This window comes from Lampetra planeri, chromosome 34 (assembly GCF_965212315.1).
Source record: "Lampetra planeri chromosome 34, kcLamPlan1.2.h2, whole genome shotgun sequence".
Taxonomy (NCBI): domain Eukaryota; kingdom Metazoa; phylum Chordata; class Hyperoartia; order Petromyzontiformes; family Petromyzontidae; genus Lampetra; species Lampetra planeri.
In genome coordinates, this window is record NC_136140.1 from 4263990 (window position 1) to 4291003 (window position 27014).

The 27014-nt window shown below is 46.3% G+C and overlaps 1 protein-coding gene across 3 annotated transcripts; it reads right to left on the reverse strand.

The window, feature by feature from the left end:
* Nucleotides 1-27014, reverse strand: TMF1 (TATA element modulatory factor 1). Of its 3 annotated transcripts, none has more exons than XM_078610537.1 (19): nucleotides 26720-27014; nucleotides 23056-23120; nucleotides 22160-22380; nucleotides 17862-19447; nucleotides 16110-16213; nucleotides 15128-15254; nucleotides 13881-13986; nucleotides 13327-13469; nucleotides 12184-12350; nucleotides 11245-11401; nucleotides 10078-10170; nucleotides 8670-8826; nucleotides 7408-7600; nucleotides 6794-6863; nucleotides 6161-6253; nucleotides 5138-5260; nucleotides 4162-4296; nucleotides 3351-3476; nucleotides 1-2415 (listed from the first exon to the last, which is right to left on the reverse strand). In XM_078610537.1, exons 3-19 carry the CDS (start codon nucleotides 22302-22304, stop codon nucleotides 2272-2274), a joined length of 3669 nt encoding a protein of 1222 aa, XP_078466663.1. In that variant the 5' UTR covers nucleotides 22305-22380; nucleotides 23056-23120; nucleotides 26720-27014; the 3' UTR covers nucleotides 1-2271. The 3 variants fall into 3 exon arrangements, with proteins under 3 accessions (XP_078466663.1, XP_078466662.1, XP_078466661.1); XM_078610536.1 differs by having other exon boundaries at nucleotides 22160-22384; XM_078610535.1 differs by lacking the exon at nucleotides 23056-23120.

A 27014-nucleotide genomic window follows, 5' to 3' on the forward strand; every position in this document is an offset into this window, starting at 1 on the left:
ACAAGTTGAAGAATTTTATTCAACTGCTTATCCCCATAAATAACCAACGTTCATTCGTGAGTTTCCTTTCATATACCGTATCCTTCAACTAATTGCATACATGGTTAATATTGCGTGTATATCGTGATAAATCAAGGCTATGTTAAGTTTGAATCAACAAAGTCTACCCCAGGACCCTCCATCTTAAATGGGCTTTGTGGAGTGCTAAGGTCAGATGTAGCTCACGTAATTCACAAGTGTGTGTGCACGTGTATTTAGCTATAGACAATGCTCATTTAAGAACATTGTCCACAAAATAACTTGTTTAGATACTGTATATTGTCAGGATTGGACAGGAGACCTTGTTTATTAATGGCAAATTAACCACGACATGCAACTGTAAATGTTAACAAGATTTTATATATACACATACATACACACACTCTTATGTACAGTACCGTACACAGTCACTTCTGAAGTCAAACGTAAAATCGTGGATCGAGAAATGCATTTTAATGCCAAACGACCACACAAGACCTTGGCACTCCAAAAATTCCACTTGGACTGGATGCACCGCAGAATCGTCTAGAATATTACAGCCATGGCCAAACACCCTAATACATAGCAGACGCTTGTATATGCTTGAGTTCCACACACAACGTGCGAAACACTCGGCGAAACCTTGCTATAGAATTAATCGCGCCATCATGATCTCTTTTGAAAAGATCAACTTCTCCGTAAAAGTGCAATGACAGTTAAAAACATAACCCATTCACCAGCTTAGCATTTACGAGGGGGGGGGGGCTAATAAAAAATACCTAACGCTTTAATGCATCAATAATAAATCTACATCACCATGACAGCAACAAAAATTATCTGGTCACATACAAACGATGGACGTGCCAGCAGAACATAAAACAAAAGTGTCTGTGCAGACGTGATAATGGAGCACATCACCGACCGCTTTGTGAAAAGGATGTAAAAGAGTGAAAAGGCTTCCAAAAATCGGGCTTCAGTCACAGCTTAAGATGATGTCTGCTGGAGCACTGAATGACTGTACCACAGCGATCGGATGCAAATAGGTCTGCGGCTTCTTGCGATGACGTGAGTGACACCACAGATTTCACACCATGGGAGAGACTCTTGGCATAAGCTTCCTTTAACCGTGAACGCTGGTGGGAAAAAATACTGTGCCCTGCACCCTGTTGCAAACGGAATGTTATTGTGGGATAAGCGTTTCTCACACACCGCCTTCTTGTACTTGTGTTCAAACAATGGAATATACAGGTTAGATCTTAAGTTTTCGTGACTGCAATGTTCCATACGCTTTGGTTCTTTCGGTAAAGTCACGCAGGTATAAAATAAAATAAAAATGTTTTTAATTCTAAATAATAAACAAAAGTAATTAAATCACGACGTTTCGGAAGTAACACAAGCTTATTATCCACTACAGTAATGTATTTCTTGCTGTGGTTTTCTCACCTGATGACGGAAGCTTGTGTTGCTTCCAAAACGTCGTGATTTAATACATTTTTTGATTAGGCAATGTTTCTCTATTTATTTATTTATTTGATACCTGCGTGACTTTACCGAAAGAACCAAAGAGAATGGAATATACAGTTCTTAATCCAGGCCTGCATGATGGGTTAATGACAAAACAATACAACAGATGCCCCTGGGGGTGCCTCAGAGTTTTGCAGAAATGCTGTGATCTTAAATTTCAATGGATCTACGAGCATTACCGCGCCGTAGAGCAAATTTTCACTCGTGCTGTTTGTAGAGGCATCTGGCATGAATGGCGGCGATGAGAAAGCAGACATCACACTGCATGCCAGGACTGAACTCCCAGCAAAGAACCTCCAGATGGGGATCTTGAGCCACAGTTTCGTATTGAGATGATACATTCAGCTGTGACTAGGAGATGCGCAAATAGTAGGGCTGGTGGTGATGTACTGACAACAGATTGATACCATCCTACAGTATTAACAACAACAAAACATTCATTGGGAAGGAATTTGACAAAAAAATTATCTGGGTTGTCGAGGAAGGCTGGACTTAAAATGGCAAACTCAACATGGTACGATCCATAACTGGTTAGCGGTCACTTTGATGACCGCAACAAATAATTAGTATAGTTTCGCGTCACTCTTGGGTGAAGTTCCAAAAATGTATTTTTGGACATCTTCATCCCACAGCCACCCAAGAAAGAGGCATCATGGGATGGGGAGTAAGGGCAGGCGGAGTTGAGGAGGCTGACATGTCCCAGTGTGCGGCAGCAAGATTTGTCCTGCACTATGTGGGTCTCTGTCGTAGCAGCTCCTCAATCTGAGCCTTGTACATGTTCTTGATGTCCTGCAGGTCCAGACGAAGCTCTTCGGCCTCCTCCGCCTTCTCGCCATACATCTGCAGCATCGTGTTGTACCGCTGCTCCAGGTCCTGAGCATGCGCACGAGCGACAAAACAAGCCACCAGACAATTTTTCTATCTGCTCGCTCACTCACTCACAGAAGTGATACCGATTAATAGTGAAATGTATGGAGTAGGCATGTACGATCGATCTAGATGGACCCAAAATAACCGAGTGTGACCACGTGGTCACATGTAGCACTCTAATGATGGACATTAGGTCAGCCAATAAAATAATATGAAAAAAATATCCAGGTGAAACTCGGTTTTTCACGATGGTAAAATCGACTCTTGCGCTCATGACACATGCAATAAATCATGCATATAAGATTTTTTTATTATGGAAATTGTATGCGGAGGGTATGCTTACCGATACGTTTCATCCAATGTCGAGAACAAAAGTGCACAAACGTGACCAGTAAAATTGATTCCTCAATGAAATTACGACTCTAGTGTAGAGGCGAGGGCAGGGGTCAATCATTACATTGCAAGTAGAAAGCCAAATTAACGGCACATTGGTTTTGAAGCCGCTTGTAATCTTCGACTCGGCGTGTCATCCCAGAAGTAAAAAAACTAAAAATGAGCATCACTTTGTAAATGTCACTGCCTTAAAACGAAAAATAAAGAATAAGTGACGTTTCGGGCAATCGCCCTTTTTCATCGTGCAAGATATGCTGCGAGATGAAGGGCGGAATATTTTTGACCTGGAAAAAAACATTTCTTCCAATTTTCAAGCGCTCAGTCACTTGCGTTGTTCTTAACGTGGCCCATCAGGTGTGGTGTTAATGTGGCCCATCAAATGTATTTAAAAATCCTGGTTGGCCCTAAGTAAAGAAAGGGTTTCCGCTCTCTCCTGCCTTACACGAGCGGCTCCTTCAGCTGCAGGACACGCGGTTGCGCGTACGCGTGTGCGCACTGCAGGGAGACAACCGGGGGTGGCGACGACGATGCTGACCGACGCTCACCTTCAGCTGACCCTTCAACTTGGGCACCTCTTCCGTGCTCTCCTGCAGCTCCTCATTCTGCGTGCTCAGCTTCACGAGCTCCTCCGTCATTAGCATGCGCGTGCGCTCCAGCTTGCCGATCTCCGTCTGGCAGCACGACACGCACACTTCGTCTCTCAACGGGGTGGGGAGGAGGGGGTAGTGCTGCGGCAGCCACAATACCTGGCTGATCTTGCGCAAGTAGCATAAACCATCACGCGAAATCCGGTCATCCTCGCGACAGATTTTCGATAGCCATTGAACAAAGACGGACACCGCATCGTGCGCTTTCAGATGCGCGCTTCTACGGCCATCTCAAAAGCTCTTCCTTCCATCATTAGGAAGCCACTAGAGGCTATGCACTTTCAAATATAGATTGAAAACTCACTTCTTTAGAAATGGTTTTTGTGTTTAAGTTTGGTGTCCAACCACGCACCTCCAATTATCATGGTTGGCTACGTACGGTGTGAAAGATGTTCAACATATTATTGGTTCTTTCGGTAAAGTCGAAACGTCGTGAGAATTTTGATTGTTTAATATTTTTATTATTTTATTATTTCCCTTCTACGTGACTTTACCGAAAGAACCAAGAATATGAATCCCTGCAGTCACGAAAGCTTTAAATCAAAATGTTCAACGTAGATATATATAATGCAGTGCGGCGGGCGCTCTTACAAAGTACGTTCGTCGATGGTCATGATATCAGCATGCAATCTGTGCGTGTATCTTGGCCAACGTGCAACTGATTGGGTTGTTTCCCAGCCGATGTTCTGGCCAGGGCACAAGCCTTTACCTGGAGCTGTGCGATCTCCCCTTCGCGCTGCTTGAGTTGCGACTGCAGGCTCTCGATGACGCTGGAGCCAGCGTTCAGTCGCAGCGCTTCGTACACGTTTCCAGGACCCATCAGCGCCTGCTCGATCGATTCCTCCTGCGTTGACAGAGGCAGGTCCGCATGTACGCATAGTTACGTGTGAATACAGTGGGACCAATGATTTGAATTAGTCAGATGTATACAGATATATGCCATGGTGCACAAGGTGTCTGGCAATGTACTTATTTAATCCATAATAAAGGTTTTTTGGGTTAAAGCACGTCCATATAAATGTGTCGTTAAACCCGCCACCACCCGACACAGCCAATTAGTAAGGTTTGTCACGTAAACAGAACGTGCCAATTCGTTACTAGTACAGCACACCGGTGTGTTGGAGATCAAATCCACAACATTTACAATCATTACAATCATGTTGGGTGGTGGCAGGTGAAATTTACGCGATCTAACCCAAAAAAACCTTTATTATGGATATTGGTCGCGAAAGCCTACAGTGTTAAACTACTTATTCAATGTTTGCACATAGACACCAGAGTAATTATATTTCTATCTGTAAGTTTTTAACAATCCCACTGCTGGTTCAAGGCCTCCTTACAATGTCTTCCACTCTTCAAGATTACTTTCCTCCTCCATCTATGGAGGCCGGCACGATACACAAGGGAGTGGGTAGCCAGCACCACACCTGACTGCCGTTGTCTCCCCAGTGGCAATGATTTTACACACCGCACCAGGTACTCTTTTGAGGCTGAGTCGACCTAGGGGAAGCCCAGGACCGATTCAGATTGTCACCGGTGTTGGCTGCGAGCGGGAATCAAACTCGGGATGCCATGTTCGTAGCGCAGTGGCGCTAACCACTACACTACCGCTCCCCACGATTTTAAATTGAAATATTTTAATTCACAAACACACTCGTGTGGTCTTTGGCAAGTGCCAAACGAACCTGCGTTACAGCACTGGCCGACGTTCCACTGACACTCTCGTTGAGGCCGACTGAGCTGGAGCTTGAGTGACTTAACACAACTGAAATCCCTTCCAGAGACTGTGCCCGTGACCCTTTTCGTTCCTGCACTCATGACACACAATAGCAGACACGTGGGTCAAATCAGACTCATAACAGTGATTGCAAACGTTGAAAAAAAAAATGCAAGCTAAAACACAAGTTGCTATTTTGTAGACATGTACCAAAACTGCGTGTGTCCTGGAATGCCGACCGTGAATTTGAAGCATCCGTGAATGAAGAAAAAATAATTCAAGGTCACGTTGACTTTTAGGAGCACTTCCATGGCACCCTCTAGTGTGATGTCCCAAGGGCATGACAACATAGAGGACTTCATTTAATAGGCGGCATGCCGTCGACAATTAAATGCATCGATCATGGCGAGAAACACGATCAATAGAAGTTAGTTTCTGGTGGCAGACTTCAGAATCATGCTCGCTGTGCTCATTGCTTGGCTCAGTCAGGTACAATGGCAGAGGTGACATCACACTTGTTATTGCTTTATTTCTAAGAGCACATTTAAAAACCTGGATCGATGATGATTTGGCAACAAAAAATAGAACAGCTCGCTGTGCTTAAGGTTGCGTCTTCTGCTAAGCCATATCTGCACACAGGAGGATAATGCTTTGACTAGTGGTCACAGCCACTGGGTTTCCATGAAGGATAATAGTTACCGCACTGCTAAGTCACTGTCATTTGTTCATCGGCATGACATCACTAGAGTGCACACTATGGTAGCACATCTGACCATTATTAGAGAGTCTGTATTATTATCAATCATGAAAGTAACTTCTTTCAAACAGCCTGGAACACAGCCTAGGTACAATTCTACAATCGCATCTCTGATTAGCATGGTTGGCTACGTACGGTGTGAAAGAGGTTCAACATACACACATACAAGACATTTGTTTTCTCCCTTGTGCCTTCCTTTCATATTGCCAGGCAGCATGGTGGTTTGAGACGCACCTTCTCCTTGAGGGCTTCCTGAGCGATCAGCGCCCTCTTCTTTTCCGCGTCCACCTTCGCTCGCTCTACCTCCAGCTGGCTCAGCAACAGCGTCTGTGGGTTCAGCGATTGAGCATTCAAGGCCCTCTGTTTAATAACAGTACACTTCACTATACACTAGACTATACACTACACTACTATACACTACACTACTATACACTACACTACTATATACTCAGAGACCCACAGACTACTCACACAGTAGAGACCCACAGACTACTCACACAGTAGAGACCCACAGACTACTCACACAGTAGAGACCCACAGACTACTCACACAGTAGAGACCCGTAGACTACTCACACAGTAGAGACCCACAGACTACTCACACACAGAGACCCACAGACTACTCACACAGTAGAAACCCACAGACTACTCACACAGTAGAGACCCACAGACTACTCACACAGTAGAGACCCACAGACTACTCACAGCACTGCACGGTATTAAAAAACGCCTGCCGTGAACACGTGCGTAAATGTGCAGGATCCCTGTTCATTTTAGCATGACAATGGAGCCCAATTCGTAACAGAGAAAAAGATTATGGAGCCATCAGCAATTTTGGCATTGTATGTGATGCACACACGTGTTGTACCTTGTCTTTTCTGGCTTCCTCCAAGGTCTTCAGGTGCTCTTCCCGCAGCGTCTCCAGTTCCACCAAGCTTCTGCAATAGCAATACAGAAGAGACCAGCATTTCTTGCCACTTCACGTTTCACTTTATACAAAGGTACTTAGCCATACACGGTGCTCATGCCACTGCCGGAGTAGAGCTTCTCTCATTCGGTGTTGTCTTCTACGGTGGGCAGCAGATGAGTAAGTAGATAATCACCCACACATTACCTTGCTGCAAACAATGTGCCTAGGGACAGCTCACTTGTGAATTCCGCTTACTTGTCTGTGACTTGTGACAAATATCTTTTAACAAGTTTTACTATTTAACATGTTTTTATTTTTCCACTATTTTATGCCAACTGTGCATTATTTCACGATATGAAGTGTCCATTCAGATATCTTGAACGTTTCACTTTCAAACCCAGTTTACTCACAGCTGGCTTGCTTTGATTTAAAACCCAGGATTTCAGCAGAGCCAACAGCTAAGCTTTGACCTCCGAGCCAGCCGGGCCACCTCTTGGGACACAAATATATTTGACTTGCATGGATGCAAGCATGGGCTGTGTGTGGGGGGGGCTACGGAGCTCCGGCTGCACCTCGACTGCTGCTCCTGCAACTCATGTTGCCGCTGCTTCTCCATGTCCAGCTGCCCGTGCAGGCGGCCGCGCTCCTGCCGGAGGATGGCGCTCTGCGACTCCAGCGCCGACAGCTGCGCGCTCTGCTGCATGAGCGACTCCTGGGCGGCGCGCTCGCGCTGCACGGCCGTCGCCTGCTGCATCTGAGACTCGGCTGCACGCAGACACACACACAGCGCATGCGCAGGAGAAGGTGGTGTTCTAGAGTCAATGAATAATGACAGCAGACTCGTGGCTGAGATCAGCAGACATGTTCAAAAGCCAAGTTCAAAAGTCTTGCCCAAAGAGAAATGACGTCATGCTATGCCATGACATCGTGCTACAACGCAATGACGCAATCCCCCACACCATGTGACTCCCTAATAGGCGGCACCCCGCGATGAGGGTGGAGGTGAGCATAGATCGCGCGGCGTGTATGACCTCATCTCAAATGTGATTTCAGGAAGTGCCGCACGTTGTTCTGTAATTCCAATGTTTCGCCCCACGTGCTGGGAGAAGCTCCCAAAGAACTGAAACTTCCAGCACGTAGAGTAAAACGCTGGACAGCATGCCAATGCACAGTACAACACAGAAAACACATTGCAGAGCTACACAGCACAATCAACCAATGCAGTGTTAAACAAACTTCTGTTAATCTGTCCCAGAATGTCAAGACCAACCCAGAGTTGGTTTCATTAAATCAATTGAGTCAATTTGCTTGAACAGCTGGGGTCAGTTGAGTGAATCAACAATGTGCTATGCGTCTGGCCTCATCTCAAGTCTCACTGACAGGAGCAGGAGAGTCATTGGTGAATTTATAGATCCAGGATATGTGAGAGTAACCTTGAGGTGAGCGAAGGATGTCTATCCTGATCTGAGGATATTAAACAAGTCTGGCAAGCTAACAGGCTGAAGAACTAATACATTGCTTATTATATTTTTCATAATTCTCTGCATATTAAGCCAAATCAGGTGCTCCACCACTACCTTTCCAGCCAGGTATATCCAAACTAAAATTAAATCTGTTACCTATAAAAAAGCAATCCAATAAAAACGAACAACTCCAGCTGTGCATTACAGACTGTGTGATAAGCATTTGAAATCAGTGTGAAAGAAGACTTAACATTTAAGCTAAACAATAACGCCAGCACGGGTGGAAGACACAAGGCACAGGGGCGACATGGAGTAATGCACCAGCACTGACAAAACCGACGTGTGGCGTGGTGCCTTGGCAAGAAGCTCACCCAATCGGTCAGACAAGCTCCTCTCGAGCTTCTCCCAGGAGGCCGACTGCGCGCTCAGCGTGCCCTGCAGATTCTCGATCTGCCGCAGAAGCGGGCGCGTGGCGGTCGAGACGCCGTGGCTCAGCTCCTGGTTGCGGCCCTCCGCCTCCTGCAGCCTCTGTTCGCACAAGCAGGTTGACAATAACACACGGGTTTTTTTTACAAAACAACAAGGGTTTATAAATCGTGCCTGGGTTTTCAAATCATGCGGCAAAGCAAAGCCTTCGATGCAAGGTTGATTGTTCACGTTCAACTCATTGCACACGTGATGGCTGGAATGGTGAAAACGAGTTAATGAAAGTGAGCATTTAAATTATTCACCGAAGTGTAGAACTACCTATGATCCAATCACGGTCCGGAATGAGCCTGATATCATCAAATCTCAGAAGCTAAGCAGAAGTGAGATAATGGTGCTTGGATTGGTGACCACCATACACAACCAGAATATTCTATTGTTGGACTATACTTCTACAACCCCATGTATATGCTCTCTGCCTTCAGAACCTCCACTGGCCACTATGGTGAAGAATGTTCAAATTATCCCAATAACCTGCATGGCGTGGACAGGCCTTCACATAGAAAAGCCTTCAAGGCTTTGATTTGCAAAAAAGCCCCAATTGTTTAAACAAACCGCCAGATGTGGTGGTTAAGGCCTATAATTATCCACCACTTTGGAGGCTAGGGTTGGTGGTGTACATAGATTTATCAAACTTCTAAAAGCACGAGGCTGTGACATGGCCAGGATATGTCAACAGGGCAACAACAGTGGGTCAATGACGTATTTATGCAGAACTTTATAGAGTGCCTTGAGAAAATCAATGGGAGTTGAACAAACATTCCAAAAGAGACTCAGTGAGGCTCATCAGATAAATGAATTATTATTCATAATATTCGTAAAAAATACCCATGACTTTTAATTACGTAACTTTGCTTACGTTTGTATAGAACTCATGCTGCATTAATGGCTTATGGCCATTTATACAAACCCAAGCATGAAACTTGACCTTTGGTGGCCTTAACAAATCGCACACGAGCAGCTGACCCATTAAGATGAACAATGAAGAGTACACAGCTAGTGTCCAGCAATGAGAAAGCCGAGGCAAACATTGATACCCAAGTGATCCTGCGGCAAGCGTGGATCATTCCCTTGCAACTCCCCACGGTCTCGCTCGAACAACACGGCCCTATGTGCAGAAGCCTCGGCTTTGGGAAAAAAAGCCATATCAACACTTGCGCAGATCCATTTCGCATTCGGCTTTGCACATTTATTCGTCACTTAATTTAACGAGCAACAAGTGCCTTTTGCTGCCAGCTGCTTTCCAAGTTCTTCCCGACCGGTTTTCTTCCCCTTCCTCAGGTTAGTGCTCACCTGTTGCATCTCGCTGAGCTCCTGTCTGAAGTAGTCTTCTTTTCTCGCCTGCTGTTGTTCTGCTCTCTGCAGGGCCAGTCTCAAGTCCGTCACCTGCACATGCCACGGGAGCCACAGGCGTTGCATTAAAACTGGTAATCAGTGGAGTTCAGTGAAAGTGCACCGAGGATTACGATCGCGACACACCTATGCTGATCAAGATATGCTGGTCAAGACTACTTTGTTAAAGGACAAAGGGCATGTCTTGTCATGTAACTATGCCCCACCCACGGCAAATCAATTGATGATATGTCGTGATTCAGTGATTCAGGGTCCAATTAGATTCAAGATCCGATTCTTTTATACTACTGCGGTGAATGTAGCAGTCACTAGTGGCCGCTTGTGAACCCTTTACTTACATTGCATATTAAAGGATCACTCGGGGAAACACGATTCGTAGAAATGCAATTCTATCCATGCATCATGAGCTTAAAGATCGATATTAAATAAGGAACGTTTTAACCGTTACGCATCTAATACCTAGCCTGTGTGCCCCGGGTTGTCTGACATAAATTTGAATGTAAATAGAGAAATCAGTTAACTGTGTTGCGATAATGTACTCTAATGGTGTGATTTCATAGATGGTGAGTGATGTTAGTGACATCACTAGAGAGCTATAATGGTTGTATTTTGACATCTTATTAAGTAAGCTTCAAACATTTGCTGGGCAGCATATGCCTTAGGTTTGTATATACAAGACCTACTTAGTGTTTTGGGTGCAATCTTCCTCTGAGCTAAATGTTCTCAGTATTAAACATGAATTCTATTCTCAGCATGCAGTGACTGCGAATCAGTCTTCACCAACTAATTTAAGCTCCGGGGTGCGCTTATCTCCACAATGCATGTTATTATTTAATGCATTAATTATCTGTAGCAATTACAAAGTGGCTATGACATCACATGCGTGTATGTTGAACTTCTTTCGCACCCTACGTAGCCGACCATGGGGAAGGACAACAAACTAAACACAAAAAGCAGTTCAAGTTTCAAATGAACTTGCATGTCTGGCTTAGTGCCGTCTAAATAAAAAAAGATCTCGTACTACAAGCCCCCTTTATGCTACATCCACCAGGTTCATAATAACCACAGCCACGATCACCGCCACGGTGCTCTGATTGGCGCCCTTGCCTGCATGGACAGCGCCTCGTGTTGCTGGATGGCCTCCTCCTGCTGCTGCTCGAGGGCGAGGCGCATCTGCTCGTGCGCCTGCACCTCGCGGCTCAGCACGGCCTCCTGGGCTTCGCTTTCGCGCGACGCATTGGCGCGGTGCAGCTCTGTCAGCTCCCTACGGCGCGGATACAAAAAATAAAGACGCGGACTTTGCCGACGCGACGAAAGACAACGGGGCAGCATCAATTTTCGTGAAGGATCGTCGAATCGTATTGTGCTCAGCGCACGCTTAGTGCCAACGCATGGCGACTCTGCACAACGTACTCACGCACGTGTACGTTCACGGCCTTTGTGATAAACCACCGCTTGCGAAGGACCTCTCCACGTCGTGTGGGTCATTGGAGGTTATTTGACTTAATGTCCCCACGGTGACCAGCGTGGTGGACAATAATACAGCACAACAGTCCATTTTTCTGCACTCTCGTCTGCTGACATAGCCCTGTTCTCATGTTGATATTGATATACAAATGCATATCAAAAATACGTCCCACATTATTCATTCAGAAGATAAAACCCCAATTTGAATCAAACCTTGTAGGCTCAAGTTGTGTTGGTGTTGGGGAGTTTTCCTATTGAAAACCGGTCAAATTTATTACACAAACCAGATCCAAAAAGACAATGGTCATCTCATCAACAATGGTCAACGCACTGCTGGACGCGGCTTCTACACACCGCTGATCAAATAATTCCCAAGACAAACGCACCTCCGAAAGCGATACCATAATCCATTCGCGAGGAATGCTTTTCGCCAATTTGTGAACGCGTGCTCATTCTCAAGACACGGAGCCGAGCGTAAAAACAATTTAGCAGAGCGAGTGAACCCATTTCGAGGGGCGAGTGAGTCACGTTAGGGCCGTGAGCGAGCCATGTTAGTGCCGCAGGCCGCGTGTCCCCCACTTGTAGGCGTTGTCGTAAGCAGCCTGGAGCGTGCGGTTGTTCTCCTGCAGCGCAAGCAGCTCGGCCTGCAGGCGCGCCGTCTCCTTTTCCTGCCGCTCCACCACCGCGTTCAGCTTCCTGATGTTGTCCCTGTGCTGCTTCTCAACCTCCTCCTTGCCGTCCAGCACCTGCGGGCCCCCCCCACGCGTGGGGACAACGCCAACGCGGCGCTCAACGCAAACGTTGGGTGGCGGCACGACGGCGATCCATTGAGCCGTCGAATACATCGGCCAGAACCACGCAAAGTTTCATTTTCAGCAATATCAGGCAGATGAATAGGAGTGTTCATTGGTTCATTTGTATAATCGCCGGTTAAATTTTTTAAGAAGATTTCTCTGTCGATTTACCACCGTTTCATAATTGCAAAGTGGGTGTTAAAGAATTGGATATTTAAAGGATTGGCCAGTGCCATTTCCAAAATCTGAGGTTTTTGAATTTCAACCCAATGATATGTCTATATAAAACACTGTTCCAATATAATCTGAAGTTTTCCATGCTAAAGAGGTAATGAATGTGGTTAGGATCCTAACTGAATAATGGAAGGTAATTTTGACATCTACATCGCAAGCTGCAGGTCAACCACAGCAGTAGCCACTTGGCATCATCTTCAACCACAGCTTAGGCCACAGGACAGCTTCAAGGTACAACCCAAAAAAACAAACGGCGCTCATCTTCAACATCCCTTCAAGACCTCTAAGTACACACACTAGGGGGACATCACTTTCCCACCTATCACATGACAAGCCAAATTAAGTTTAAAAAGTCAACGATTTCCTGCTCAAGTGAGCAGAGGTGGTGCTCATCTCCTGTTTACAGCCCTGAACCAGTTGTGCAAATTCCACTTTCCTATGGTGGGGGGCCAGTCTTCCCATAGGACAACCACAATAGACTTCCCCACAAGGTGAGTATTCATATTGTCGACCCCGTAGGGACGATGGGCTGAGTTCAACCCCCCCCCCCCCCATCAGGATTTTAACTCGCCAACTTCTGTCCGTGAGCCGCTCGCTCCTGATCTGAGCCACTCGGCCACCTCCGTGTGCGTTACGAGCTGCGTCTGCCTTTACCGCTACCACTACAGGGCACGCGTGCGTGGCGGCAGCTTGCCTGCTGTAGTTGCTGCAGCTCCCCCTCCAGCTCACGGGTGCGTCGGCTGTGCTTGGACAGCAGCCCCTCGTTCTCCTTCTCCTTGGCGCGCAGCTTCTTGATGATGGTGGAGGTCTGCAGCTGCTGCTTGGAAAGCTTCTCGCCTGCGAGGAATCAAGCCCGGAGACACCCGTGGGTTTTGTGACTCTCGATGCAGTTACCGGTGGTATGCTCGCACTGGAATTGTTTGTATGCGTGTGTAAGGGCAGACCGTTCGTCAACCCACTGCTGCATTAGAGCCTCCCCACACTGTGCGGGTCGTGGGCGTTATTTGACCATACTTCACCACACCAGTTAGTGTGGGTTAGTAAAGGCAGGGAGCATAGATGTCGGGGCATAGTACAGTACAACAATGCATTTTCTGCACTGCCCTCTGCTGACAACTTAGCCGCACAGAATTAATATATGTTGTATTTACATGACAAGTACATCTTTACGTAGATAATTAAGAGGACAATATGGAGTGACATTTTTTCAACGGTTATGTTTCCCATATAGTTTTACCTACTGCTCACCTTCATCCAGAAGGCCCTTAACCTGCTCGTCCTTCTGTCTCAGTAGCTCTGCCGTCTCGTTGGAGTTCAAGCGCGTGGCCAGATCCTGCTTGACCAGCTTCAGTTCCTACCGCGCACAACAACACAACGGGGAACGTGTGTTATTGGAAATCACAATTTGATTCAATATTTCTTCAAACTATTTGGTGAATGTAGGTCCTCTAGTGGCTACAGTGGGTTAACCCATTGCATACCAATGTGAACATAATACGTGATTTTATGCATGTATGGTGAGAAAAATAATATATTTTTCTTATTGATGATTTATAATTGAGAAATTGTTACATGATGGCAAAATTACTGCACCTCTTCTATAGTTGAAGAGCAAAGCTAAGGTAGAGAGAGGGCAGTTCTCCATATTCAGTTTTTAGCCTGCGTAATAAAGTCTCCAAATTTATAGTACATTGAGTAAAATGAATTTTCAGGCTGTAAATATTACCTTCAACTGATAAGTAATTTAAATCAATTGTGTGAATACTAACTTATGGGGTATGCATAACAAACTGTTACTTTGGACTACGTAACCTAAAGCTGAGCGTACTCTTAGGTTTTTTCGGTAAAGTCACGTAGGTAAAAAATAAAAAAAATAGAAACAATAATACGTCTTCCGACCTGAAGACTTACCGATAAAATTATGTTATTTTAGTACATGTACGTCATCGGAATGGGAAAGGTTTAAGTCGCCATCACTGGTCATCCTAAATGTGTTGCCGTTGGCAAATGCCTGCAACTATTGCCCTAAACATGACCCGTTACGTCATGCTCTCTCGTGTAGAGATCCTGAGCCAATCGCCTACATTTAATATTCTTATGTTTTTTCGGTAAAGTCACGTAGGTAAAAATAAATAATACAAATTATAGAAATAATAATAGAAATAAAATTATAAATCACGACGTTTCGGACGCAACACAAGTCTCCGTCATCAGGTGGGACCGTCACAGCTAAATTTACTGTATCAAGTTTATTAAATCCTTTATAATCCTTGCAGTCACGAAAGCTTCAAATCTAGAATTAAAGCTGCGCGGCAAGATCTCCGTGAAAAATGGTATACATAAAATTCATATATGACGCAAAAGTCAGTTATTAATGTGCAAAGTGCCCAGGGCGCAGATTACTCGCTGCTGTGAATACGTGAACTGCAGGATAGTGGTGCGAACGAGCGAGCGAGCGAGCGTGCGTGCGTTCGTTATGGTTACGGAAGCCACACCTTCTTGGTGGCGTCCCTCTCCTTGCAGGCCGCCTGAGCCTTCCTCTCGGCGTCGGCGATCCGCTGCGTGAACTCCTCGCGCAGCGACACCACTGTGCTGCTCTCGTCCCGCAGCCGGGTCAGCTCGCTGGGCAACGCAGAGGAGACGCATCGGGCAAAGTCGTTGAGAGTGACTGACATGGCCAGGGCTGTGGTCCAGAAATCAGTGCAATTAAACCAGCAGCGGCTTCGACGACGTTCTTCGTGCCGAGAGGGTTTCACGTGAACTGCGTTGGGGAGTCATCAACGATGGAATTCACAGCGTGACAGCAACTGGCATGACCAAGAGCACTGATGCACCGAGGCTGAGATATACAACAACCAATGAAATTAAATCAGCTGTGGTTAGGGAACTAGATGAAACAAAAAAATATATCTACACATGCTTGAGTCATTTAGGACTTGATGCAAACGTCACAGAAACATAAATGAAAAATTTGGTTTTTTTCACATTCTATTTTAATGCCTTCATAGGATGGCTTTCAGCTTAATAGTGTCCTGAATATACAAGTTCATCCATTATCTTCACTTTACCCAATTTACTTCAATTATATCACTTTTTTATAGTCTAAACATATAAAAAAATCTATTCATTGGAAGTAAATAAATACCAAAACAATTGAAAATCCCACAAGCCAGTTGTGTAACGCACACCTGTACAGTAACTGCTCGATAAATAAGTAACTGATAAAGCAGTTGCAACACAGTCGTAAACTGAGTGCGCCACGCACGTGGAGCGTGGAGATGCGGGTAATAACAAGAAGTCAGCATCGTTTCGCACGACTTTCAATTTGACCTTCGGGATTGCAAGTTTCATTTCTTCCCAATCTTTTTTTTGGTTTTCAGAGGTCCGTCCCAAATTATTTTTTTCTCATCATATCCACCATCCTTATTTGAAGGACTCTCTGTATTATGCGAAGGAGTTATGTGACCCTGTACTCACTCCTGGAGGTTATCCTGCGCCTCTTCCAGCACAGCCCTCTCTTTGCTAACGGTAAGCAGTTGACCCTCCCGCTGCTCCAGCTTCTGCGTCAACTCGTCGATGATCTGCAAACGAAAAGGAAGAACGGCTCTTGCTGGTAAAGATTTAATCGCCGCCTTGTGCTGATGACCACTCCTGTAACATGTCACTGTCAGTGACACGATAAATAGAGTTAAACCAGCTCAATATATTTAACCCAAGCATATGGTGCTGAAGCCTATGGACAACATATGACCACATCTGCACCTCTGATTAGCTTAGCACGGTTGGCTACGTAAGGTGCGAACGATGCTCAACCTGCATTCATAAACGGAAATAGGCCCAATCTCATCATTCATCTGAGTAGCTAAGCATAGATAGCACAAATGCGTTGCTATAGCCTGCTACAGGTGTACATGATGAGCAGCAGAGGGCAGTGCAGACAATGTCGTTATATTGTACGTTGATGCTCCAAGCATCAATACCTCCTGCCTTCACCACCGACCGGTGTGGAAAAGCATGGTGTTAAAAAATACCCGTCATGATCTGCATTGAGCAGTGAAATGACAAATAACTGTACGTGCACAAAGGATCTTGGGGGTTTATGTGACTGACATAAGCATATGTGCCTTATGCCGTCAATGGTAAATATTCAAATTGTATTGTAGATGTAAGATCTAAGTCTATTCGTCGAATAATGTTCATGGGTCCCCCAAAGTTAGCCAATTGGTCAAGTACAACCTGATGGTAATATTGAGCGTTTGGGTCCTTTGTCAGTTGATGGATTCAATGTTAACCTATGTATTCTATGCAAGTCTATTGCACCCATCTAAGTCCACTACTCCTGTTAGGTCGACAGATTCCCTCAAAGCTGATGGTGCTATGTTCGCTTTTGGAAGCTGTGGAAGCCTATTGGTTGTTCGTAACTCTCTGTGTCTGTGTGACTAAAGTCTGTGGGACCCATGTTGACCTAATCTGACCTTTGGGATCGCGATTTTCACTTCATCCCAATATTTTATAATTTCCAGGGGTCCTTCCCAGAAAAAAATCTCATTATATGCACCCTCATTATTTCAAGAACCCTCTGCATTACGCAAACAGGGTTTCTGTGACCTGTAATTCCAAAACAAGCTGAACCAGTTTTTTGCCACTTAAAAGTAAGCCAAGTGTATTTACATAAAATAACTTATGTCTAGAAATGACACTCGTCAGCCAGAGACACAACACGGGTAATTGCAGCAATTGAAGAGGAAATCGAGTAACTACTCGTGCAGTGTATTTTTAGACATCTCAATAAGTGTTGCCATTAAGATTTTATTCTAGTACCGCAAAAACCCAAGCCAGTTAAGATCAACTTGGGTTTTGTTTTGGGTTTGTGCTGCCTCGCCATAGCCAAACACCACATTCGTGTACATCCATTTGTCAATCCACTGCTAGATGAGAGCCTCCCCCCACACCATGCTGGTCATAAAAGGTATTTGACCGCACTAAACCACGCTAGTCAGTGTCGATTGGCGAAGGTGGAATGCGTAGATGTGGAAGATTATAACACAACTACAGATTTTGCTACGCTGCCATCTACTGCCCACTGCATAGGCCCACTGACCTTCTGATGACCTTTTAGTGCGTGGTCACCCATGCGAAAAGTATTATCCAAATGGACGAGATGGGGCACATTCCGCGTGAATTGAGCACAGGTAAACACACGGCCAAACTGAAAGGTGACTGTCCAACCTTTTGAAGTTCCATTTTTTCATATCCGAGGGAGAGGTGTTCCAGCCCTCTGGGCGTCCGCTTGTTCTGCGTGACAACCTGCGCCTGCTCCTGAGGCGCCGCCGCCGCCTCCTCCGCCAGGGCAGCTGCAGCGGCATCGTGGGCAGCACCAGCCACGTCGCAATCCAACCGTATGTCGGACATCACCAAGGCGGCCTCCTCGCCCTCTAGTTTTGGTTCGGTGGGGTCCAGAGTTTCGCCAAGGGCCTGCGTGTCTGAAGCGACCGCCTGTTCCTCATACACCGGCGTGGTACTCCGCTCCATCTCCTCCACACTGTCCACGTCGTGCTGGCTGAAGCCAGACACTTCCAAGGCGTCCTCACTGGACTTGCCTTCAGCCGGCACAACATCCTCGTCAGCAGGCACGCAGCCTTCAAATGGCACACGGTCGCAATCTGCCACGGCGGATTGCTGCTCCTCGTGCTGCGGCCGCTCCTGCTGCTGATGGTCGTAAGAAGCTGGTTGGGTCTGTGCGAAGCGCGAGCCTCCGACCTCGTCGTCCGAGTTGACCTCGCTGATGCTGCGGCTGTCCAGCGAGCGCACGCTCACCGAGTCGATCCTCTCGAAGCCGTCGGTGGAGGAGCTGCCACTCTCGTACAAGCGCTGGTCATCGTCACCAGGTGCCGGCAGGAAGGACTGCACCTGAACGAGCGGGGAGAGCGCGGCCTTGTGGTCAGCACGTGAGCTCGCCGAGTTTTCGCTCTTCACGCTCTCATGGTCCAGCACCTCGATGTCGCTCGTGCTCGACGTTCCGGAAGAAAGCGGCCCTGCCGGAGGAGACGGAGTCTTGCTCTGCCGGTCCTCGCTGCCACCATCCATCAGCGGTGCCTTCACGTCCGATGTCTCCTCTGCCGTGGCATCAGTATTGTAGGAGCACTCGTCTACAATCTCCGTTGATTCTTCCGCTGCAGCTGCTAGAACCATGCTTATCGACGAGCTGTCCGTGTCTTCTACTTTACCATCCAACTCGTCACTTTGCTGCTGTGTATCATCCTCGTCTTCTTCTTCTCCTTGCTCACCGACGCTCATGTCCGTGTCGGGCATCTGCCACGAGCTCTGTAAATCTCCAAAGTTCTTGCTCTCCGAGCCATCCGTGCGTTCATCACTCGGCAGGCCGCTGTCTGCCTCGCAGGGCGATTCTGTGGATGGCTTCCGTTCCAAGGAACTCGCTTGGGATGCAGTGTCCGGTCCTGACATTGGCTGCAGGCTTGGCTCGCTGGCTGCAGACTTGTGCACCTTGCTGTCAAGTTTCCTCCCGAGCTGCATCCCTCTCTGCGCCGCTTTCGGCTCTTCCGACTTTTTCTCATCAGCCCTGGGCATCCCGTCATTCTCCTTCACTCTGTTGCCGCCAGGCCTGGGCGAGGACGTGTCCTGCTCTCCCGTGAGAAATGCGCTGAAGAAGCTGTCCGTGTCTTCGTTCAGGGTGCGCGACACGGGCGTGGTGATGGCGGGGGAGAGGTCGTCGGCTTCCTCCGAGTGCGGTGCCGTGCCCCACTCGGAGGAGCTGCCCCATGCCTCGCCCCCGGACCCAATCACGCTCCCTGGACCTGTCCAGAAAAGTGACGGAAAAAAAATCAATCATCATGAATCTAGATTGAAAACTAATTTCTTTAGAACTGTTTTTGTGTTTAGTTTGTTGTTCTCCCCCTGTACCTCCGATTATAGTACGGGTAGCTACGTACGGTGCGAAAGAAGTTCAACAAACATACATACTTATTATTTTGTATGGATTAATAACAGCAGATTAAAAATTTAATTTTATATTTGTTATCTACTAAATTTTTTGTTCAGAAATAGAGTGGATCTCCTTTAAAGGAGTGAAGACAGGGTGTTGACAATGTGGTCGAAGGTTTAGGATTCATGCCCACTCACAGACAAACATACATACAAAACAGCCCATGCTTTTATACTTAACCATGTTCTATCGGCTTTTGTGCCACTCGATACAGAATGGGAATTATCATGTTTGTAAATACTTTGGTGTTTTCATATTAGATAAACTGTCTATCTTTAAATGCATGTCAATGGTGCATAAGATGATTAATCATTTATACATTTGCCTCTACAAAGCATGATGACAATATAAATCAGTACATTTAATCCATAGAAAGCATATGGAGTTAATAGATGTTCATCCTGACACCATGAGATTGGAAACGATGCTCGATATTTCTTTGCGATCACTATTATTCACATTTTCGCCATAAGAGCCATTGCATCACGTTGCCAGCAATAGTCAGTGTACCTTTGCACTTGAACAATATTAACTGCAAATAATGTTATCAACAAAAATTGACAGCACTCTATTTTTCTGTTGTAAGGCAGTGTTCATGAGAAATCTGATGAGTTTGTTTTGCTATTAAATGTTCAGGCATGTAGAGAAGAAAATAAAATGATTCAAGGCTTCTCAGGCTTTAAACTGCACATGCTCATCTTAGTTATGCTATGGGTGGAGTGCATACTTTCCAGGATTTAAGCCACACCAGAGTTTACTTTGTTACAATTTACAATTTTAACATTATGTTTTTCTCAACTTATTAAGGATCCAGGTTGTGGTTAAATAATAAAGGGTGAAAGTTAAGCTGAGGTGACAAATACCTCCCTTAAAATTATATCCACCCTCTCCCCTCTCTCACTGCTAGCTTAAAGGGAACAGATGCATGGACATGGCAATACTCGGATCACATTTATGATATTCTCCAGATTATACAACTCTCCAGAGAGTAAGATGTATCTCAAACTTGAGGCCTGGTGTTAATGAAGTTATTCAAATCTGGACCCACATATATACACGAACCAGATTATAAGATGAAACTCCTGCTTTAAAATACATGGGGGGGAAATTCATCTTAAAATCTGGAGAATCAGGAAATTACATTACATCAAGAAAATAAAAAGTGTTACGTCTAGGTTAAACCTGATTGGTCTGAGCCTATTACCTGACCCACTTATTGAACCAAACCCTTAACTAAATGCACTCGACTGACCAATAAACTATGCCAAAAACATCACACTACAAGTCTGCGACCCAGTCTGTAAGTTCAGCTGAGCAATAGGCAACGTCTTGCATCATCACAGAATCGTAAGTGCTCCACGCGTGCCAATTATACACACATCCACATTTTTTCAACATATTTATTGAATATTATGTTCATGCCAGCTGGCTTGGTGACATTGTGACGTAACACCTGTCTCGCATTAGGAAACATATTTCACATCCAGGTCAGAGCTCAACTTCAATTATCTCTCTGGGATTAATATAGAGAGTACCACTTAATGGGAGGTTAACAGAGGTTGTCTTTACAGCCGAGTGGGTGCCCCGAGGGCTAACACTGCATCAGCACCACCGAGAAAATGGGTTCGAGTCAGGACTCCGACCCATGATGATACGGTTCTAGTTAAACGTCTCAGATGGCGTAAGCATGACTGTACAAAAACGTATTATCTATCCTTGCTTTTTTCCTACAATTAGGAATCATTTCAGTTCTGAGGAATAGATATTTCTCGTCTCAATACAGTGGGACAAGCACCTCTGTAGTGGGGCAAGTGAGACGGTGTAACATCTAGTGGGGTAAGAGGTAACAGAAGGGACCTCTTTCAGTGGCTGTTCTCCAACATGCAATGGCAGTCCACTTTCTACAGCAGCTCCTAATGGAAATGTACGCATCTCATGAGAAAATGCCAATCGCTTGATTGTAATGCAGTTAGGAAGTGACGTGGGGAAACACTGCTCCTTATCAAATATATTAAATGTAGGTGACTGGCTCAGGATCTCTACACGAGAGAGCATGACGTAACGGGTCATGTTTAGGGCAATAGTTGCAGGCATTTGCCAACGGCAACACATTTAGGATGACCAGTGATGGCAACTTAAATCATTCCGATGACGTACATGTACTAAAATAACGTAATTTTATCGGCGAATCTTCAAGTCAGAAGACATACCGAGGCTCCCACAAGGTCATGCGGGAGGGGGGCGTGTGGCACAGTTTGGCGTCAGCTATCATAGAGTGTGGTCGTATCGCTACGGTTCTCTGCGGTGAGTCCAATGTCTTTAAAAACAACGGCGCTACGCCTCTCTAAATAAATTAAACGCCGAACCGCTTGCGCATTCCGAGATTCCGCGGTGAACAGGACCCACCCTGCAACTTGCAGATGTGTCCAACATCACCCATCTAGCGAGCACGTTCTAATCCTTGGCTGCCACTGTGTCATTAGACCCGACCACAACACATGTGCGTGTGCCCCCTTGTGCTCACCGTCCAGCAGGAGGTTGGGAGCGTTGCCGCCGTCCCACGAGAGTCCGTCCTCCTTGATGTCGAGCACGCGGTCGATGGATTTCTGGGCCGTGGACAGCGCCTGCTTGGCAAAGCTGGACAGGTGTGACGTGTTGAACCAGCTCATGGTTGGCTGCAAGGAGGAGGAGGTCTTGTCTAGATTCCGGGTTGAGGTGCTCTGACGAGACCCAGAACCACAGGGGCTGCCTTTCAGGAACGCGCATGAAATGGAGTAGAGACAAGTAAATATCAAATTGACATGGTTCACAAACAGTGCTGTACACGATAGTGTTCATGGCATGCTGTGTAAATAGAGTTGGTGAAGCAGAGGTTGGAATTTAAAAGACAAAATCCAAAAAACAAACAGCTCTTAACTTTCAGACAAATACCGTATATAGGGCTGTGTGTCCCTGTCTATATGAAGTCAGTTTCATGCTTAGTTCATGAGAAAACGAATGTAAAATTATGGCCAAGCACATCAATTATGTGGAGCTGCATTGTCAACATAGTGTAGTACGGCAAAATATATTATCGCACTGTACTATGCTTTAATGTCTAGGCTCCTTGATTTGACCAATCTGCACTGACCAGCATGCTTAAGTATCGCCCAATAACCCCCTCGGCAAAAGGAGAGACCCTTGTTAGAAGTGTATTGGAAAAAAAGGCTTTAAATGTGTTCATCAATACGATACGAATTTGCATTTAAGTATTATAATGTGTAGAAGTGATGTCAGTGACATCACTGGCCATAATTTCAGTCATTAATTTTAATAAACTCATGATAGATAACCCAGGACACACAGCCACAGTGTGTGCTAAAAGATAAGAGCTATTTTTTTTCAAGCTGCATCTTCCTGTAAGGAGGTAGTAGTTCCTACCTTTTTATTGCTGCAAGGTCAGCCCCTGCATGCTGCGTCAGTCAGATCGTGCCTACAGGTGCTCACTGATGGGAGGGAAGAGTGGGAGAAAGAGAGAAATTGATTAGGGTCAGATGAAGTCAACTTCAAGGGCTTGGACAGCAAATAAGTCCACGCCTGTGCGAGTACCAGTTGGCAAGGTGATGAATGCTGCCTAACACTGCTCTCGCTCGTTCGGGGTGAGAGTGGCTGAAGCTAAGCGACTCCTTCCCCACGGAAGGCACAAGATACGTCATAGTTGTAAGGTGGTGGTGTTAACAGCAGAATGTGGCCCTGGCTCTAAGAGACCTGGCATGACAGTGTCTTTGCTACACATGCTACTTGCTCTTGCATAACCTTACACGTGGCATTAAACATCTTAAATACATAAAGGGATTAATAAGTCAGGTTTTGGGAGTAAATATATTTTACTGCTTGTACGGGTCTTCCATACCTGGCAATTGAAATAGTGTAAAGGACATCCAGGCTAAATTCCAGGGTTTAGAATGGCGCTGTAGATTATGTTGAGTGCAGGAAGTGTAAATGGCGGAGGTTAATATGGTACAGTGATGCAATTTGCATATATTGTAGGTGTTATTCGAGATATCTTAAGATCGCTGATGAAGGTGTTATAAAAGGAACATGCAACCCAATCAACAAAGATGCTTCTTCCACAGAAACTGCACGTGCCTACACTTTGTGTCACCGGCTTGCCACCAAAATTGCTTAGCGCTATTAATGAGAAAAATATATATGCACTTAAAAACTACTGACAATCCTGTGAAAATAGAAGAATCTAGGCGAGTCATTTGATTTAAGATTTCTGGGAGTGATATTAGTGATCGCACCAAAATACTCTCATTATTCACTCGTTCCCCACCACGTAGCCCAGAAGCCAGTAACTGTGTTGCTTTATTTCAGCCAATGCCCAATTGATCCGGAATGCCCCTGAACCCTGCGTCCTGTTCTAGAATGTTAAGCAGGCCTGAGCCTGAAATGGTGTTTGGATAGACGGCCAATGTGTATAACAAATGTTATGCTTCGGCGCTAAGTAGTGGGCAGAAGAAAAATGCTGTCCTGTATGCCATAACTCCCACGTTTATAATCCGGTCCTCACCAACCAACACTAACCGGTGTGACCAAGTATGGGCAATTAACCCCCACATATTCTTGGTTCTTTCGGTAAAGTCACGTAGAAGGGAAATAATCAAATAACATAAATATAAAACAATAAAAATCATCACGACGTTTCGACTGCAACACAAGCAATCATCATCAGGTGTGATTTCATCAGGTGTGATTTTACACCTGATGATGATTGCTTGTGTTGCAGTCGAAACGTCGTGGGAATTTTAGTTGTTTAATATTTTTATTATTTTATTATTTCCCTTCTACGTGACTTTACCGAAAGAACCAAGAATATGAATCCCTGCAGTCACGAAACCTTAAAATCAAAATTTAACCCCCACATCTTTGGGAGATCCTCATCCAGCAGGGTCACGATGATTCAGGGGCCGCACATGCTTAACCTGTAGTTGCCGTAAAGGTGTAGTTGCTGCTAAAACTAACCCCGAGGGTGCCGGTGCATGTAGCCAGCAGTTGCCGTGCTGCACAAGCTGCGTTTTTTACCTGCACTGGACTTGCACAGTTAAGCCAGAGTTGTTGCATGTCATCTGCATTAGCTACAGTTAAGCTGTACGGTATCTATTATAAGCACATACAGTTAAGGCTGTCGTAGTCGTTAGTGTTGGTACTCTAATGGGATAATCCGAATGCCTCGCTCCAATTAAGTAATTGACATGTTGCGCGTGGGACCGTGACTTTTGAGTCCTTTTTCCCCATTAACCAAGGCCTCCAACTCGCAGCGTGTAGCCCAATAACACAGAATCAAGGGGAGCACCCACGATGCAAGGCAGAGAACGAGTTGTTCTTTATTCCGTAGACTTGCCCTGCAATTCGCATCTGCCACGCACACACAAACACCGAGGTACGACCCTCCACACAAGCTGTTACGGTCCAGTAAATATACAAACGTTGGGTCAACGTTGGTATTTGGTGGTTGCCGATCCAGGAACTGTTCAGGCTCAGACCATGCGTAGGTTTCGAGGTCTGACGGCACTGGGCGTATCAACAAGAGTGGATCAACACAGTATCGATTACATCGACACGGGCGAACAATAACTGCGCTAGATGCATCAGCGGTGTGAATTACATCAACAGGAGGGGGGGGGGTGATCAGGACCGTACCGTGTTAATTGCATCAACGCTGTTTCATTGCATGCACCATGCGTTGGTGGGGCGCTGCGGTGGCTAGGAGATGTTAACCCCCTCGCCTGGTATACAGGAGGTCGTGGGTTCGAGCCTGATGCCTGCTGTATATTTGGAGTGTGCGTGTCTCTCTCTCATCATCATCACGGTGGCTATGAGATGTTAACTACCTCGCCTGGTACACAGGAGGTCGTGGCTTCGATCCTGATACTGACGCCTGCTGCTGTATATTTGGAGTTTGCGTGTCTCTCTCATCATCACGGTGGCTAGGAGATGTTAACTACCTCGCCTGGTACACAGGAGGTCGTGGCTTCGATCCTGATCCTGACGCCTGCTGCTGTATATTTGGAGTTTGCGTGTCTCTCTCTCTCTCCCCGTGGTCGCGTGGATTTGTGTCCGGGTCCTCCGGTATTTCCATCCACATTTAGAATCAACATCACGCGTTTTACAAAGTATTTAGCTGCTGCTGTAAATTTCCGCATAATAAGCCACTTCGTTGAGCTACCATTTGTGATGTCGCTTCTGAAGAAAATAGCTATATCGCGCAGTAAGGTCTTAACCTGGTAAGATTATAAAAAAAAGTTAAATCGATAAGTTACGAATCGCACCAACACGGCTGATCCACCAATAAGCCACAACAACCACCACCAAAGATCCCCCGTACAACCTTAACAGACAGTAGGGGCAAGTGCTGTTAGCGAGCACCTATGAAGGCCAGCAAGGTACACGAGGGGGTGGGTGACCAGCACCACACCCGACCGCCTTTGTCTCCCTAGTGGCGATGTTTTACTCCACATCGCACCAAGGTACTCATTCGAGGCCGAGTCAACCTAGGAGAAGGGCCCACGGACCGGTTCTGGTAATCGCTAATCATTGGTGTCGGTGGCCGTGAGCACGAATCGAACTTGGGGTCTCCGGGTTCGTAGCGCAGCGCGCTACCGCCACCCACAACCACCACCACAACCACCACCAACCACCACCACAACCACCACCACAACCACCACCACCAACCACATCCACCACCACCACCAACCACATCCACCACCACCACCAACCACATCCACCACCACCACCCACAACCACCAGCACCACCACAACCACCACAACTACCACCAACTACCACCAACTACCACTACCACAACCAACCACAACCATCACCACCACCACCCACAACCACCACCACAACCACCACCACAACCAACCACATCCACCACCAACACCACCACCACCAACCACAACCACCACCACCACAACCAACCACAACCACCACCAATCACCACCACCACAACCACCACCACAACAACCACAACCACCACAACTACCACGAACCACCACCACCAAAACCACCACCACAACAACCACCACCATCCCCGCTCACCGCGAGCTCCTTCCACGACCGCCGCTGCCGTGGTGGCGACCCGAGGCGTCCATGTTTTGCGAGTGGATCAGCGAAGGCCGCGAAGAGTCGCTGGGACGACGGCGGCGGCGGCCTCCGTTCAAAAAGCAATCGGCAACGATCGACCCTTGGGGGCGAGTTCGAATGGGTGGAGTAGTGGTGGACGCCCCGTGGCTCCACGAAAGACTCCTTCCACCCTCACCACCCTCCTACCAAGGCAGCGTGTCCACGTAGCCTCGCGCTGCTTGGGCGATGACGTCATTTGTTCATGATGATT